Here is a 16,963-nt window from a genome sequence, read left to right as displayed (position 1 = left end):
TGTTGAGAAAAGATGGACAAATCAGTACTGTGTCAGAATGTTTATCATTTGACGCGGAAGATTGGCGATTACAACAATCATCTAATCACTTCAAAATTTTAACCTGGGATGCTACCCGGTTGAGGATTGACGTGGTTACATTTACAGCCCCAAATAATGTGATTTTCCATATATCTGAATATACTGGACCAAATCAGACTACATTGGCCACCAACAGATCTTTCCTTCAGGTATCGTCCTGTGCTGAGTCCCGGGGACATCAGAGCAACAGCCCTATTGTTGTATGTACATCATCCATCCAGGATAGTCTTGCAGGTATAAATTGACCAAAGAAATGCCCCTAGGAAATGTCACTGTACATCCCTCACAGACTTCCTCTTCAGCCAATGATTCAGTGAGTTGACAGTTATTTTTATCATTCCCTGTGGTCTCCTAGGGCGTGGGGGGGCTCTGAGTTTGGATGAAACAGGAGGACGGCTTTCTGGTCCAACAAAAACTTCAAGACCCAGTTCATCCGTCAAAACAGCAGTTACTGCATGCTCGACATCGATAGCAGTCGTTTCGACATCAGTGTATGATGTCTTCTCATGACCCGTGATGATGACCAAATCATCCTGGACCGCTCTTCCTACTCAAAAAATAAGAATAACCAAGTAGAATGGTTGAATTGTCAGTAGAATATACAACATCTTCACTCTAAGAGTCATACAGATAAAGCTACAGTGTTGAAGGTTACCTAAAAGATGCTCCTCTTTGATTTTGCGGAGAGTTGAGAGAACAACGATGCGAGCTTCAACCTGTGAAACATACAGTTGAGTAGATGGCTTAGAATATATTCAACGGAACTCAAAATATGCCACTGGAGTTACTTCACTCGTGCAGAATCATTTATCACTTTGATGCAAGATGACACTTCCAGTTGGTACAACAGATTGTAAGGTCTGTGGGTTGTAACTTCCCTTCTATTAATGCAAAGATTTGAAACACTTGCATTCTCGGAAAAAAAGAGAGCATATGATACATTAGTAGACATATACTCTCAATCTCAGATTACCTTTGAAAGCCCACGAACATCAACAGTTTGGTTTTGATCAACATCTTTTTGCAAGAATCTTGCCACTTTTTCAAGAAAAAGGTTGAATGATTCGTTCCTCTCATCTTTTCGATTTAAATGGTAAAAATTTCGATTTGCACCATCTCTAGACAAAACTCCTTCACTCCATTCCACTATCAATTCCTTGAGATAATAGTCATATGCTTGATACCTGTCATGGGTAAAACAACAAATTTAACCCAGAAACAAAACATATACTTATATACCCTTTGCTGTGATAGTATCAGCCTATCCGCTGACAGCTTGTCGGCATGCTTCCTATCATGGAACAATAGAAGGATTATCAACAACAACAAAAATGCTCGCACGATTGCTCCTCTGTTGATATTTGTTGGTATTATTTATAAATCATAACTTCGTAACTTGAAGGAATTTCTACTATACATTATCTCTGTTATGAAAACACTTCTATACAGAAACCTGTATATCAAATAAACCTTTTAAATCCCCTTTTCTTCTAGAAAGGAAGAGATTGGATTTTGTCCTTGTATGGGTGGATGCTCCTAATATCTCAACCATGAAATGTGACTTGAGATGAGCACACACACTCTCACCTGATTGCCTACATTTATTGCGATAGGGCAACGCAATGCGCAGGATCTAAAGGCACATTTTCTCAGCATGAAATGTGACTTGAGATGCGCACACATTATCACTTGATTGCCTACATTCATTGAGATAGGGTAAGAGAACGTGTGTGGATCTCAAGGCACATTTCATGGCCGGCATAGTAGACGCTTCCACCTATACAAGTACAAATTTCTAAACTAAAAAAATGGAGAAGAAAAGCAAAGGAATGCCAAAGAAACAGTATACAGAAGTTCTAGTCACATACCCTGCTTGTCTCATTTCCTGATAGATTGCCAAGCATTTCTGGATTTCCTTTAAAGATCCATATTTGGAGCGCGCTGTCAGGAGAGTTCTGTATGTCACCTGGAACATGAACTTGTACCTCAGTATCTGATGCAATCTTACATCAATGCAATTCTTGATAAGTGATCATAGGAATCAAAAGTTTAATTCCTCTAATAATAACATGGACATTCGGGGAAGAGCGGAGAGACCAGGTGCCATATGATACTATCTAACATCAACAACTAATGGATATATAAAGAAATAAACCCAACCAATTATAAGAAAAAAAATTGTACTCTCAGAATATAAGAAAGAATAGTGCAAGAAAATATGCATGCATCCACAGAATTGAGTCGTCAATAGAACAAAATTATTCTCGATAACAATCAACAATTTAGACTCACCATATTGGGCTTCAGTTGGTGTGCTTTCATTTCTTCAAACAAGTGCAGCGCCAACTTCAAATCTTTACTTTCTACACATGCCTGCAGGAAATTGACACATAAGCTTACTGGTACTATAAGCTTACAACAAACATGATGCAGTGTCCTGTATCTTAACCAAGTCACTACATTGTCTAATGGCCAACCTTAATAGCTACAGTATATGCAGAGACATTCAGTTTTATTCCAACACGTTGCATTCTTCTGAGTGCCTGTACCCAGAAAATTAGACAACATTAGTCCACATTTATCAAGGAAGCAACTTGGTCCAAAAAAACCATGATATAACACTTGCAAATTTTCATATATCATTACATAAAAACTCTTCCATGATATGCACTAATTTCAGGAACTCTTCTCTCTCCATGATTACATTGTCATATACTCATACAGTAAAGTAGTATGCACTGTGATCACAGATTGGAGGAGGGACTATTCACCATCTAAACTGCAGAAAAACTGAAGAATGCTGATTGGCTGTACTAATAAATAGTTCATGCAGATTGTACTTTAAATTCATTATTAGTTATTGATTCTACAAGAGACGCAGTCAACTCTATATAGAGGAATACTTGAACTAATGAAGAGACTATTTAGTTCATTAGTTGCTACAACAGGATATCAGGGAAATATCATAGCAGCATTTAGTGTGGAGTGATCATACTTTGTTCATCAGTTGCTACAACAAGGAAAAATTATCAATTTAAAGATTTATTACTAACCTGAATAGCTCCATTCCTATTTTGAGATGTTCCATAAATATCCATGAGAATGGACCAGCTAATACGGTCAGGACAAAGACCATTTCGCTTCATTTCATTCATTACAGACTTTGCACGTTCGTCATTAGTACCACATGCCATCATCAAAATGTTATAAGTTGTAACTGTTGGCCTAAATGGAACAACCAAGATAGTGCCGCCATTGGTGCTCGGATGCTCTTCACAGAATGTGAAGTTGTCTGGGAGAGATCCTTTCTGTTCAAGCGACAGAGATACCTTGATTCCAAATTCTATCCAGCTATTGAACAAGCGGAAAGCTCTATCATATTGGCATGACTTGACCAAAGCAGTAAGGATAATATTGAAGCATGGGGCAGTAGGCTGACAGCCATCCCTTATCATTTCTTCAAGGATCTCTATGGCACCATCAACCAAACCAGAATTTGCATAAGCATTGATTAATGATGACCATGTGACTAGGTTAAGACGAGCACCAACTGCCCGCATATCATCTTTGATGTTGGAAGCCATCTTCCACATTTTTGCCTCTGCAAACACCTGAAATTCGAATAGAGGAATTACGGGGGCATAAAAAGGAAATACATATGGACCAAGACAATAACAACAGAAGCCTCATACCTTCATCATCGTACTGTATGTAAAAACATCTAACTTTAAAATCCCATCGTGTTCCTTTTTCTTCATTTCCTCATAAATTTCTTGTGCCGTGTTGAACTCTCTAGCATTGCAACATGTCTTCAGAAGTATGTTATATGACGCCAAATCAGGACGGACACCAAATTTCTGCAAAATGGAATATGTGGAGCATTAGGTTGCTGCCAACGAGTTGTGTAAGTTAATCCACCAGGACTGCACACTTTCTGTTAGGGTTTCTGATTTGCATGTTTGCTTCCAGATTTGAGCTGACTGTCTACTTGCCACTGCAAAGATGGGAAATGGGATCGATTTGCCAGTTGTTACTCCAACAAGAGTCAACAAAGTTGGCCCATGAAAATGACCATTAACCCGTTATTTTTTTTCAAAAAAAAACATAGCATTCAGGCATTTCATCAAGCAGGTGGTGCACCCAAGTTAAGATTGGGTGGAAAGCACAACTGTGATGACCTTGGGGTACGGTCTTGGAGGTACCCGTGACTGCAAGGCCCTAGCTGTAGCATGTGCAGAGACACAGACCATGCAGGTGCATTGACGAATGCTAATTAGAGCGGCTCCCGTGCCATAATAGCTCGAGGCAAGGCGGGCTGAGCTCGGTGCCACCACGCCTACTCATGCTAACTCCTTGCACCCCAGCCCCATCTCAGGCTCTGTGCGGGGACAGTGGCTGGGACTCTAGCGCAAGCTCCGTATATATCCATGCGGTCACGCTCCACACCAGTCACAACGTCACCAAAACCTCCCTGCAGACACAGGATCAGGCTATCCAAGGGGCCATGGTCACAGCTGAGCAAGAGGTGTTAGACTGCGGCAATCTCACAGTTACAGGCACTGACATCGAAGCCGATGAAAGCAAACAGCTCATCCAGTTCTAATTTGAAGGGAAAGAAGACAGCATAACAAGGATGAAAAGAAGTAGAAGGGTCGTCTGGGAATTTATGGAAATTGGAGCCAAAAGTGCACATAAGAAACTTGTTTCCATTCTTTCCAATGGCATGACTATGATGGCAATTAGCAAGATTTCGATGGCAAATCGCAAACCTGTGTAGTGGCAAGCATGAAATTATTCCAAAAATGAAAGGTGCGACTAGACGCATGCACAACATACACACTTATTGTAGTGAATATAGAGCCTAATTGGTTTGGTGCCAATAATTGGCATGCGTTGGCAAGTTCAAAAAAATTGGCTATCAATTGGTTCTTGCCCATCTCTCAAAAAAGTTACCAAATTTTGGCAACTTTTGGTTTTGCCAAATTCTGGCAGCAAACCAATTAGCCTCATAATGCAAAACGACCTGAGCAAGCATGCAAGAACAAATAAATAGTAGCCAAAGAAATGGGGATGTGATAATATCTAGAAGCTTCACTGGGAGAAGTGGAGTTGCAGGAAAGATTTATTATGATGTAGTGGAAACAATCGCTTGAAGCTAAATAGCCTACCTATGAACAGCAACAATAGGGTAGAAGATGCATTACTTGCATATGCTTGTAGACCGAAAAATTGTAGCTCATGCTGTGGGCATTCGCATTCATAAGGCTGTTGAAGACATGTGTATTCGGAGTAATCTTCTCAGCAAGCAGCCCCTGTGTAAGAGCCATACATATGAGTGGAGACTGAACCTGACTACCTAAAGTACAGCATTTGTTTACAAAAGGTGAGCACAAGGTAGTAGTATTTCATTAGATGAATATTGTTAATTGCAGATATTGTTTCCTTATAATTTCCACTTTTGTTGTTTTTTATGGTCAACTCAAGGAATATGCATAGATTTCTTTTCTGGAGAACATCTGAGGTTTTGAACAAACTGAAAAGATTAAGGAAGGGCAATTTGTTCAGAAATTTACAGGTGTACTAAGTTTTCTGGTTTACCATCCTAAATAGTACAGTTTCTTTTACCAGAAATAGTACAGCTCGTAAGATATTTTTATTGATTTATGTTCAGGAGTTTCCCAATTGATGAATCATTGCGGAACTAACAGCACCTGTGATTTATGGTGCTCTGGAATGTATTCACCTAGATCTTCATACTTTTTCCACTTCTACCTATATGCAAGTATAAATTTGAACTACGTTCGCTAGTCCCATACCTCAAATATGATCCGAGCTTGTACAGAAGAACCACAATGACTACATATATCGATGATACTTCGGCACGCAAACATATTGATACCTCCCAACTGGTCCTTGAGTGCTCCAAAGACCTTTAGGGCATGTTTCAATTCCTTTCTTTTCCCAAAAGCTTCCATAGTATTGCAGAGTAGAAGTTGGGAGTGCGGAAAGATACGTGCATACCTACACGTCAAAGGCAATGCATGAGCAGGTATGAAGTAATGAAGATACCCAAAACAGTAGGAAAATCTAATGTATCACAAAATGAAATTCCTGATTATTGGAAAGCATAGTTTTCAAATTGATTAACGATTTTTATATATTCAAAAATCTGCCACAAGAAAGTGTCATTGGCAAAAGTAAAACCGAATGAAGAGAAATGCAGCAAGTATGATCACCTGATCGCCATATCTGGATCTCGCTTCCTGACGAATATTTTCAGTACATCCATTGGATCCACGATGCCTTTGACAAAGAATCCACAGGCTAAAAGAAAAATAACAAAGAAAAACATTAACAACGGTAACTTCAAACTAACATGAGCTTCACAACTACATCACCATCCAAAGCACTAATAGCAGAAATCCATAAATAAGAAAATTGCACGTGAATAATGTTATGCCTAGGTGGAGTAATCAGCAGAACAGTGAGTGCCACTCCATCCGTAATTCATAGCTAAATCATACTTACATGTAACATGTGACTACAAAACACACAACCAACAGGCCATGAGAGTCATATCATGTTTACACTCGAGCGTGGCAGAGAATTTATGTTCCTACAAAGTTCCTTAAAAGTTCAGGAAGTAACTAAAATAGGGCCAAATTAAATACAAAGATATCTTCAACATATACATAAAAATTTATCCTCCTGCACACTGAACATTCGCTGTGCGACTGCTAAATAAAACGAATGTATTGTACTTCAAGCGATGGGAAAATATATATTATATGAAACTGATCAAGAAACATGATACAGGATTAATGCTAGAATGACACCACAATGTCTTGTGCTGCTCCCAACTAGTGTTAAAAAAACTCATGGATTCCAGACACCAAGCTACTATAACTGTATGTTAACAAGTAGTATAATCATTCATATGACAGATATCATTACATAAATGATAAATCCAACAGGGTGCCGTGTAGAAATAACACCACCGTCTACAGGATTAACATCATGATCAAAAAATAGCAAAACTCCATGATTTACAGGCTGCTATTTGGCAAACAGAAATGGTACTTCTGAAACAAAACAGCTACTGAGTAACCATATCAAACTGACAAGTGCAGCGTGCTGATGTAACATCGGAATCAGTCAATAAACTCTATACGTACAGTCTGTGAATGTTACTTTTTAGTCTAGGAATTAAAGCATCTAAGGCCAACTCTAACCGATCCCATGTCCGGCATTAGAGGAGTAAAATTTTGGTTTTACTCCCCTAACTGGCACCTAGCCGATCCCCTAAACCAAATAGAGGAGGATAATTTTTACTCCGCCTCCTATCCGGCGCCTAAATATACTCGGCCGCTACTGCTCGAAGGAAAAAAATCTGCTTCTCTCGCGCCTCTTCCCCCGCCACTGCCTCTTCGCCGGTGCACCTCCCAGCGACCGTCCGCTGGCCCACCGCTACCTCGTTGCTTCCCTTGGCCCTCTCTGCCCTTCTGCCCGACTCAGAGCCTGTTCGCCGCCCGTCGCCGTCACCGGAATCAAGGTGAAACGCCGCCGTCATGGCCATAGCCAATTCGTCGGATTGCTTCGAATCTTCTTCCTCTTTGGCGGCCGCCGCATCTGACCTTGCTTGGGCACCACTGCAATTCATTCCCACGCGTCGTCGCCCGCTGGTTTGGCCTAAACGACGCCGGCCGGCCGGTGCACCACCACCGCCTTGCAAGTGTTCGACAATTTGCCTAGGTGAGTGTTTTCCTTCGTTTCGTTTTGAACCAAGACGTTTGAATTGAAGATGAAAAGGTTGAGGGAGACGGTCTTCGAGGACTTGTCATCGTCTGAAGAGGAAGATGACGAAGACTTCGAAACCATACTTAGCATGATTTTCAATGATGAAATTCGGCGGCCTAGGAGAGGATCGCAGTTTGGCCGCACAAAAATCAACCATGATAGAGCGGAGGGCCATGCCAAGTTCACGAGAGACTATTTTGATCCAAATCCAACCTATCCGGAGAAGTACTTTCACCGGCGCTTTTGGATGCACACAAGTCTTTTTCTGACCATTGCAAAAGCCATTGAGAAGTATGATGACTGGTTCAAGCTTCAAAGAAATGCATGCGGAGAGATAAGTGTAAGCCCTCTCATGAAGTGCATTGCGGCTGTTCGAGTTTGGCATATGGGTGTTCAGCCGATACAATTGATGACTATGCCCGCATTGGTGAAGACACAATCTTGGAGGCCGTTCAAAGCTTCACTAAAGCAGTGATCGATGTTTTTGGACCGGAGTACTTGAGGGCACCCAATGAGGAAGACACCCAGAGGTTGATGGTAGAGAGTGAAGCAAGAGGATGGCCAGGGATGCTTGGATCACTTGACTGTATGCACTGGACATGGAAGAATTGTCCTGCATGGTGGAAGGGTCGATACAAAGGCCACTGCAACAATCCAACGATCATTCTTGAGGCAGTTGAGGAAGGATCTTTGGATATGGCATTCATTCTTTAGTTTGCCTAGCTCTCACAATGACTTGAATGTGCTGTCGAGATCACCATTGTTTTCTAGGCTTATTACAGGCGATGCTCCTGCTTGCAACTATTCGGTCAATGTACTCGATGGGTTACTACCATGCGTATGGCATCTATCCCCCATGGGCCACATTAGTCAAAACAATTCCGCATCCAAAAGGTACAAAAATATTCACTTTGCCAAATGTCAAGAAGCGGCTAGGGAAGATGTGGAGAGAGCCTTCGGTGTGCTTTAGAAGCACTTTGCAATTGTTCATGGCCCTGCCGAGTACTGGAGCTCCAAGGTTCTATGGCAAATCATCACTTGTTGCATCATATTGCATAACATGATCATTGAAGATGAGAGGGATATGCCTAAGAACTTTCAGTACATCACCAATGGGACTCCTGTTGAGCCAGAGTATGATCCAAATAGGATCCAGACATTCCTTGAAGGGCATCATGGGATCGAGAACCGACAAGTTCATACTCAGCTCCAAGAAGATCTTCTGGCCCGGATTCTAGACAGCGTGGTGGCTTCCGCGGGCATCGTGGTGGTCGGGGCGGACGAGGGAGCCGGTACCGTCCACGTCCGCCGCCACCACCGGTTGTTGTCGAGCAGACGACAGATAGCGGGGCTGCCGAGGAGCCTGTGTTGACCGGTCACGCTATGGAGGTGGTGACGGATCTTGCGTCTGCTCCGGTTCCTGAGATCGAGGTTATGACTGATGTGTCAGTGAAGATGATGGACAGGGCTGAGTCTGATAGAGCGTCCAAGTGGGCGCGCAGGAAGGAAAAGATGCTTTGTTATCGTTGTGGAGACAAAGGCCACTTCATTGCGGAGTGTGTGGCGCGGTTATGTGATACCTGCGGTAAACTGGCACACGAATCTGGGGATTGTCCGTTACTGCGCGATCAGGCACCGTCACTCATGATGTATGGATTTTACTGTGCTGAGTTAACTTTTTTTGAGTCTCCGACTGAGCGTGAGGTTCCTGACGAGTCCCCGAGTCTGACCACGGGGATTGTCAAGGTCACCAGAGGGGAGGTGTCCGAGACACAGATCATGCAGAGGCTTCGAGAGCTGGCCCCTGGGGATTTTCAGTGGGACCTTGTCAGTCTTGAGGATAAGATGTTCAGGGTTGAGTTCCCTTCCGTGGAGGATCTGCAGAGGTTGTTGAGTTTTGGGATGTGTAAGGTGCCGGGTACTGATGGCATCCTTGAGTTTCAGGAATGGAAGCTTGTTGAGCCTCAGGGCAAACCGCTTACGCAGGCGTGGTTGCGATTTTCCGGGGCACCTTCCACGCCGCTGCAGGATGCTCGGGTTGTGGCCAGCATGGGTATTCTTGTGGGGAAACCTGAGCGTGTGGACATGGCTTTCACCAGAGCTCACGGGATTGCTCGGGTTCTGGTCAGTATTCTGAACATTGAGTTTGTGCCGGAAGTGGTTAAGTGGGCTTATCGAGGCAGGATTTATAATCTGGTTATTGAGTTTTAGGACGAGAGCCTTCTGGCTGCGTCGGCTCACGAGTCTGACATTGATATGCACGAGGGTGACAGTGGCGCGGGAGTTCAGGAACCACCGGTCGAGGACTCTGGACGACAGCTGTCCATGGGGCCGGGGTCCGAGACCGCGACGACCGGGGATACATCTACCCACCCCTCCTCGGTGCCTTCGACGATTCTAAGATTTGGGTCCTTCGAGCCTTCTTCTGCACCACCGAGGTTGTGGAGTGACCGGGTTGAGTCCGAGGAGGCTTTTGAGCTCGATTTGCCTGCTTTGGGGTTACAGGATGCTGTGGATACGAGTACTAGGGATATTGGGGTTACATATCTTTCGGTCTGGGGGGAGGAGGAGGTGAGTCGGCAGGTGGCCACTCCCTTTTCTGCTCAGCGCGAGGTTCCCCCTCAGGACATGGCGCAGCTTCTCGGGCCTGACGTGTCGGGAGGAGCCCTGGGGCAGGCGGCTTCGGGGTGCTCTCTTTCGGCTGCCGAAGGGGATGCGGGGCAGGTGGCTCCCGTGTCCGCTTCTTCGTTGGGAGGAGGTCCGGGGCAGGAGGCCTCGGATAACTCGTCTCCCGTTGCGTCCTCCTTTCGGTTGGTCTCGGCTTTGCCTTCGGGAGAGGGCTCGGGGCAGGTGGCCTCGGAGCTTTCTCCTCCGAAGGCGCCTGTGGTGGTGGCTTCTTCGGTGCTGGGTGGAGAGCTGGGTGGAGAGCTAGGGTGGGCGGCCCTTATTCTGCCTCCACCATCCTCGCAGCCGGACCCGACTTGTGGGGCGCGCCAGGCGTCCCGTCCACCTTCTGGCGAGGCGGTGGGGGAGCCCGTGCAGGTCGATCGGGCTGCTGGTTGGGGTGAGGCAGGAGGCCGTACCCCAACCGCGATCTCTCGGGAGGAGGTCATTGCGTTTGGTGGGATTCAGGATCCGATGTCTGAGGGGCGCCGGGTGAGTGGCCGTCTCCAGGCACATCCAGATGTGGACGACATTCAGCATCGGTGCGCCATGAGGGCGGCCAAGCTTCGTGATGTGGAGGTCACTATTGGTATGTCGGTCAATACCTCTAATTCCATTCTGCATTTTTCAAACGATGAGATTGTGGATAATGCAAATCAATTAGGAGTTTCACTAGGTAGTAATGGCACTGAAATTTCTAATTCTATTAATGATCTTCTGGATCTAGAGGCTGAGCGGGCCTTAGAGATGATTCGCAATATTGCGGCTATTAAACCCATGTGTGAGTCTGAGGTTGATGCGCTCGGGGTCAGGGTGCTCGACAATTTTTGTGCGGATCTTATGCCACCTAGTTCTGAGGCGGATGTAGAGGATGATTTTACTGAGATAATTTTGGCAAGCCCTTCTGAAAATGGTTGTGAGGACCAGTTGCAGAGTCAAACTATCCCTAAGCGCAAGTGGAAACGGAAGGTGTACCCGGTGTCCGCAGTGCGTAGGAGTGCTAGGATTCTTACGGCAAAAAAATTCCATGATGAACTATGAAAGGAATCTTTTGGAATAGCAGAGGTCTAAAGGACTTGGCTAAAAGAAGGTTTCTTGCTGAGGCGTCTGTCGAGAATCATTTAGATTTTATCGCTCTATCGGAGACGGGTAGAGATAATTTTGCGCCTCAATTTCTAAATACTTTGTCGGGGGGTATAGATTTTGATTGGCATTGCTTGCCGCCGAGAGGGAGATCGGGTGGAATCTTACTCGGCGTTAGGTGCGAAACGCTTGAGGTTCGCAGTGTGGTTATGGGTGACTTTGCAGTCAAGTTCCGGGTGCGGTCGAACATGGGTTTAATTGGGCTCTGGTTGCGGTATATGGGGCTGCGCAGCCCGAGCTTAAGCCCGAGTTCTTGGCTGATCTCGTTCGGATTTGTGGTTCCGAGCAGTTGCCTATCCTGGTGGGGGTGATTTCAATATAATTAGAAGGCGTGAGGATAAGAACAATGATAACTTTGACGACAGATGGTTGTTCATGTTCAATACCATCATTGAAAGTTTGAACCTGAGAGAAATTGAGCTCTCGGGCAGAAAATTCACCTGGGCTAATGCGCTGCCAAATCCGACGTATGAGAAGTTGGATCGAGTGTTGGCCAGTGTCGATTGGGAACAGAAGTTCCCTCTAGTAACAGTCCAGGCCCTGTCCCGTGGTATTTCTGACCACACGCCGCTATTTGTGGATTCTGGTGAGCCCTCCCACCTGGGGAACAAGAATGTGTTCTCCTTTGAGATGGCTTGGTTTGAACGTGAAGCCTTCCTTGATCTCGTGGCTAGAGAGTGGGCTAAGGATTCAGGAGGAAAGACTGCGCTTCAGCGATGGCAGAATAAGATTAGACACTTGAGGAGTTTCCTACGTGGATGGGCTAAGCATCTTAGCGGGATTTATAAGGTTGAAAAGGAAAGGCTTCTTTCCCTTATTCAGTCCCTGGATGTAAAAGCAGAAACCACGATTCTGCCGGCCGCGGAGCTTCATGCCAAGCTTGACGCGGAATTGAGGCTGAAAGAACTTCTTAGGGAAGAAGAGTTGAAGTGGGCGCTGCGGGCCAAGGTCCGGCGAGTAGTCCAGGGGGACGCAAACACTCAATTCTTTCACATGATTGCTAATGGTAAGCATCGAAAGAAGAGGATCTTTCAGCTTGAGCAAGATGAGGGTATAATTGTAGGACAGGAAAACCTAAAATTGTACATAACCGAGTACTATAAGCAGTTGTTTGGTCCTCCAGAACAGAACTGTGTGTCTCTGGATGAGTCCAGGGTTGAGGATGTTCCTTAGCTCACAGCTGTGGAGAATGATATTCTGACGGCTCCTTTCTCCGAGAAAGAGGTTCTTGAGGCCGTTTCGCAAATGAAAAATAACAAAGCGCCGGGCCCAGATGGATTTCCAGCGGAGTTCTATAAGAAATGCTGGCATATCATTAAAGGGGATTTGTTGCCTTTGTTCAATGATCTGTTTGCTGGACAGCTTCATCTTTTTCAGCTAAATTTTGGAACGATCACCCTTCTACCTAAGAAAACAGAGGCTGTGAGAATTGAGCAATTCAGGCCTATCTGTCTTCTTAATGTTAGTTTCAAAATTTTCACCAAGGTCGGGACCAATAGGCTCACACAGATCGCGCATGCTGTTGTACAGCCTACCCAAACTGCTTTCATGCCGGACAGGAACATCCTTGAGGGAGTTGTGGTCCTTCATGAAACGCTCCATGAAATCCACACGAAAAAGCTGGATGGGGTTGTTTTCAAAGTGGATTTCGAAAAAGCGTATGACAAAGTCAAATGGCCATTCCTTCAACAGGCCTTACGCATGAAGGGTTTTGATGAGGCTTGGTGACGCCAGGTAGAATCCTTTACGCAAAAAGGTAGTGTTGGAATTAAAGTAAATGATGATATAGGGCATTATTTCTAGACACACAAAGGCCTGAGGCAAGGAGATCCAATGTCCCCTATTTTGTTCAACATTGTGGTTGACATGTTGGCAATTCTCATAGGCAGGGCAAAGAAGGCCGGTCAGGTAGGTGGCTTGGTGCCTAACCTAGTTGATGGGGGGGTGTCCATTTTGCAGTACGCTGATGATACAATCATCTTTATGGAGCATGACTTGGCAAAAGCGAGAAACATGAAGCTGGTGTTGTGTTTATTTGAACAATTGTCCGGTTTAAAGATTAACTTCCATAAAAGCGAGTTGTTCTGCTTTGGTAGAGCCAAGGAGGAACAAGAAGCGTATAGGCAATTGTTTGGATGTGAATTAGGGGCTTTACCTTTTACTTACCTAGGTATACCCATTCATCATCATAAGCTCACGAACAGAGAGTGGAAATGCATCGAAGATCGGTTCGAAAAGAAACTTAGTTGCTGGAAGGCCAAACTTATGTCTTATGGAGGCCGGTTAATTCTTATTAATTCGGTGCTCACAAGTATGTCGATGTTCCTACTATCTTTCTTTGAGATTCCAGTTGGGGTTAGGAAAAGGCTGGACTTCTATCGATCAAGATTTTTTTGGCAGAGTGATGATCTCAAGAGAAAGTATAGACTCGCCAAGTGGGATGTTATTTGTCGTCCTAAGGATCAAGGGGGGTTGGGTATCGAGAATCTTGAGGTCAAGAATAGATGCCTGCTTAGTAAGTGGCTTTATAAGCTATCAGTTGAGACTGATGCAACTTGGGCACAGATTCTCCGTAACAAGTATCTGCAATCCAAAACTTTGTCACAGGTGACAATGTGACCAACTGATTCGCCGTTTTGGAAGGGGCTTATGAGAGTTAAGGCAGCCTTCTTTAATAGAACAAAGTTTATTGTCGGAGATGGCAACGATACTCGCTTCTAGGAGGACACTTGGCTTGGTGATACACCATTGGCATTACAGTACCCAACTCTGTATCGTATTGTCCATCGCCGTGATGCGCTAGTGGCAACGATTATGCAGGCCATTCCCCTTAATATCCAGTTTAGGAGGGTGCTTGTTGGTGATAGATGGGAAGCTTGGCTTCATCTGGTGCGTAGACTGATGGAAGTCCAGCTACATCATCAGCCCGATCAGTTGTGTTGGAAGCTTACTAGGTTTGGACAATTTACCGTTAAGTCGATGTACATTGATGTTATTAACTCGAGTGTCATTCCTAGCTCCAAACATGTTTGGAAAGTCAAAGTTCCTTTGAAAATTAAAGTGTTTATGTGGTTTGTCCATAAACAGGTCATTCTAACAAAGGACAACTTGGTTAAGCGCAATTGGACAGGATCTACTAGGTGTAGTTTCTGTGATCGGGATGAGACCATTAAGCATCTCTTCTTTGAGTGCCCGTTGGCGAGAATTTTGTGGCGCTCCGTGCAAATTGCCTTTAACATTACTCCTCCGAGTTCGGTCGGGTCGTTATTTGGAACGTGGCTGGATGGGATAGAGTCCGATACAGCTAGACACATTCGCGTAGGAGTTTGTGCGTTGTTATGGGCAATTTGGAACTGCATAAATGATTTGGCTTTTAACAGAATAACTACTATTCATTTTTTGCAGGTTGTTTTCCGTGCTACGGCGCTGATCCGTATGTGGTCCTTACTCACTCCGACGGAGGCCAGGGAGCGTTTGGTTACTGGATCTGTCCGGTGGGAGATGGTAGCGCGGGATATCTTCAACCGGTTTGGATGGCGGTCATGTAATAGGATAGGCAATTAGTTTTCCTATCTTTATTATGCCAGCCGGTTGTGGCTTTATGGCCTTTATCTGTTTTAGCGTCGAGGTCTATGTGAGCTCGACTTTTTTTGTTTTACGACTAAGACATTGTTGAACATATTTTATTTATCTAAGTGGCCGTATGCATCGTTCTGATGCAGAGGCCGGGGAGTCCCCCCTTTTCGAAAAAAAGAAGAAGATCTTATTGAGCATCACTGGCAGCACTTCCTAGTTGTCTTTTCTCATGTTATTTGCTACATTTGAACCATTAGGTGTGTTTAAATTTGAATAATTCGGTTTGTAAACTTTGAATTCGGTTTGTAAACTATATTCACGATTTGCTTGAACCTTCATATTTGTGTCTAGTTTCTATATGTGTGCTAATATGTAGTTGAAATGTAAACTAGAAATGGATAAGTTAGAAAAAACAAAATTATACTCCGTTATATTTACGGGATCAGCTAGGTCCGGCCAAAATTTAGTGGAGTAAATATACTCCACTACTCGGCCGGACCCTCCTCTATTTTTTTAGGGGATCGGCTAGAGTTGGCCTAAGAGCAAAACCTAACAGTAACTGTGAGGTTTCAGCATCTGCACGAACCAATTGTAAAAGCAGGGTAAACGAGTGATGCACCAAATCCCGATTGATGTACCACCAAGCTTGATGAAACACACAGGATAAGGAGATTCGGGTCGACATTACTTACTAGCTAGGGCCTCGATGGCCTCCACAAACTCCGCCATGATGCGCTCATCCAGCAGCTGCCGGCAGGCGGCCGCGACGGCGTCGGACGCATCAGCGTCGAGCATGACGGTGGCGTGGACGCCGATGCGGTCGGCGTCGCGGAGAAACTCAAGCACGTGGGGCAGGCCGTGCTCGCGGAGCGCGGCGACGACGCCGCGTGAGAGGAGGCGCCAATTGATGCGGGCTGCGAATCCGGCATCGCCGGAGGCCGCGCGGAGGCCCTCTGCGGCGATGAGGAAGTCGCCGAGGCGGCCGGCACCGGCGAGGTTGGAGGCGACGCGGGAGTAGTAGTCGATGGCGGAGGGGTTGCTGCCGACGTCGGAGAGCAGCGGGAGTACCTTGCCCTTGGGGTTGGGGCTAGGATTGCCATTTGGGGTGGGAGTGGGAGTTGCGGACTGAAGGCGGCCGACGTCGGAGAGGAGGGGGATGACCTTGGCCTTGGGGTTGGGCTTGGGATTGGCACTGGGGGCGGAGATTGTAGTTGCCGACTGCAAGCGGCTGCGGCGGCGGCGCGGGGGAGGCGGTGGCTGTGGGGAGGAGGTCATGGCCATCCCCATGTTGACTGCTGAAGGCTGAGGAGCTGGGGGATTGGAGGTGGAAGAGCCAAGCCAGAGCAGTGTGACTTGGACGGTGGGGCTTTCATGGAGTGGCGCGGATATTTTCGTTCGGATAGACGCTGCCGTCTCTCGTGTGCACTGCACGACAGCCTCTGAACACAACTCTGATTCGGAATGCAGGAAACCAAATCGCTCTTCAGCATCTAATCCCTCCGTTCCTAAATACTCCTATAAGTCTTTTTAGCAATTTCAAATTGACTACACAATATGTATATAGACATATTTTAAAATGTAGATTAATTCATTTTACTTCGTATATAGTCACATATTAAAATCTCTAGGAAAACCTATATTTAGAAACAGTCTACCTACATCCATAATGGTCCATAGTGAAATTTCTACAAAGATTTATATT

At 45.2% G+C, this 16,963-nt stretch overlaps 1 protein-coding gene across 1 annotated transcript; it reads right to left on the bottom strand.

Moving 5' to 3' along the window:
* LOC123092504 (pentatricopeptide repeat-containing protein At5g02830, chloroplastic) lies at positions 1–16,636 on the bottom strand. Its single transcript, XM_044514299.1, has 12 exons — positions 15,954–16,636; positions 6,318–6,405; positions 5,898–6,102; positions 5,286–5,393; positions 3,774–3,938; positions 3,135–3,692; positions 2,559–2,624; positions 2,374–2,454; positions 1,950–2,047; positions 1,055–1,265; positions 737–797; positions 1–628 (listed from the first exon to the last, which is right to left on the bottom strand). The coding sequence occupies exons 1-12, from the start codon at positions 16,546–16,548 to the stop codon at positions 351–353; spliced, it is 2,514 nt and encodes an 837-aa protein (XP_044370234.1). The 5' UTR covers positions 16,549–16,636; the 3' UTR covers positions 1–350.
* Positions 16,637–16,963: the final 327 nt, after the last annotated feature.

The sequence above is a fragment of the Triticum aestivum genome, chromosome 4B (assembly GCF_018294505.1).
Source record: "Triticum aestivum cultivar Chinese Spring chromosome 4B, IWGSC CS RefSeq v2.1, whole genome shotgun sequence".
Classification (NCBI taxonomy): domain Eukaryota; kingdom Viridiplantae; phylum Streptophyta; class Magnoliopsida; order Poales; family Poaceae; genus Triticum; species Triticum aestivum.
The sequence above is the reverse complement of the archived record's forward strand: the minus strand, read 5'-3'. Positions and strand labels throughout refer to the sequence as shown.

Excerpts from the sequence above, each read along its gene's own strand:
- LOC123092504 (XM_044514299.1), bottom strand. The coding sequence starts at position 16,548 with ATGGGGATGGCCATGACCTCCTCCCCACAGCCACCGCCTCCCCCGCGC. Across the intron at positions 2,048-2,373 it reads ACCAACTGAAGCCCAATATG|GTGACATACAGAACTCTCCT; the intron begins GTGAGTCTAAAT and ends TTCATGTTCCAG. Across the intron at positions 798-1,054 it reads ATGTTCGTGGGCTTTCAAAG|GTTGAAGCTCGCATCGTTGT; the intron begins GTAATCTGAGAT and ends TATGTTTCACAG.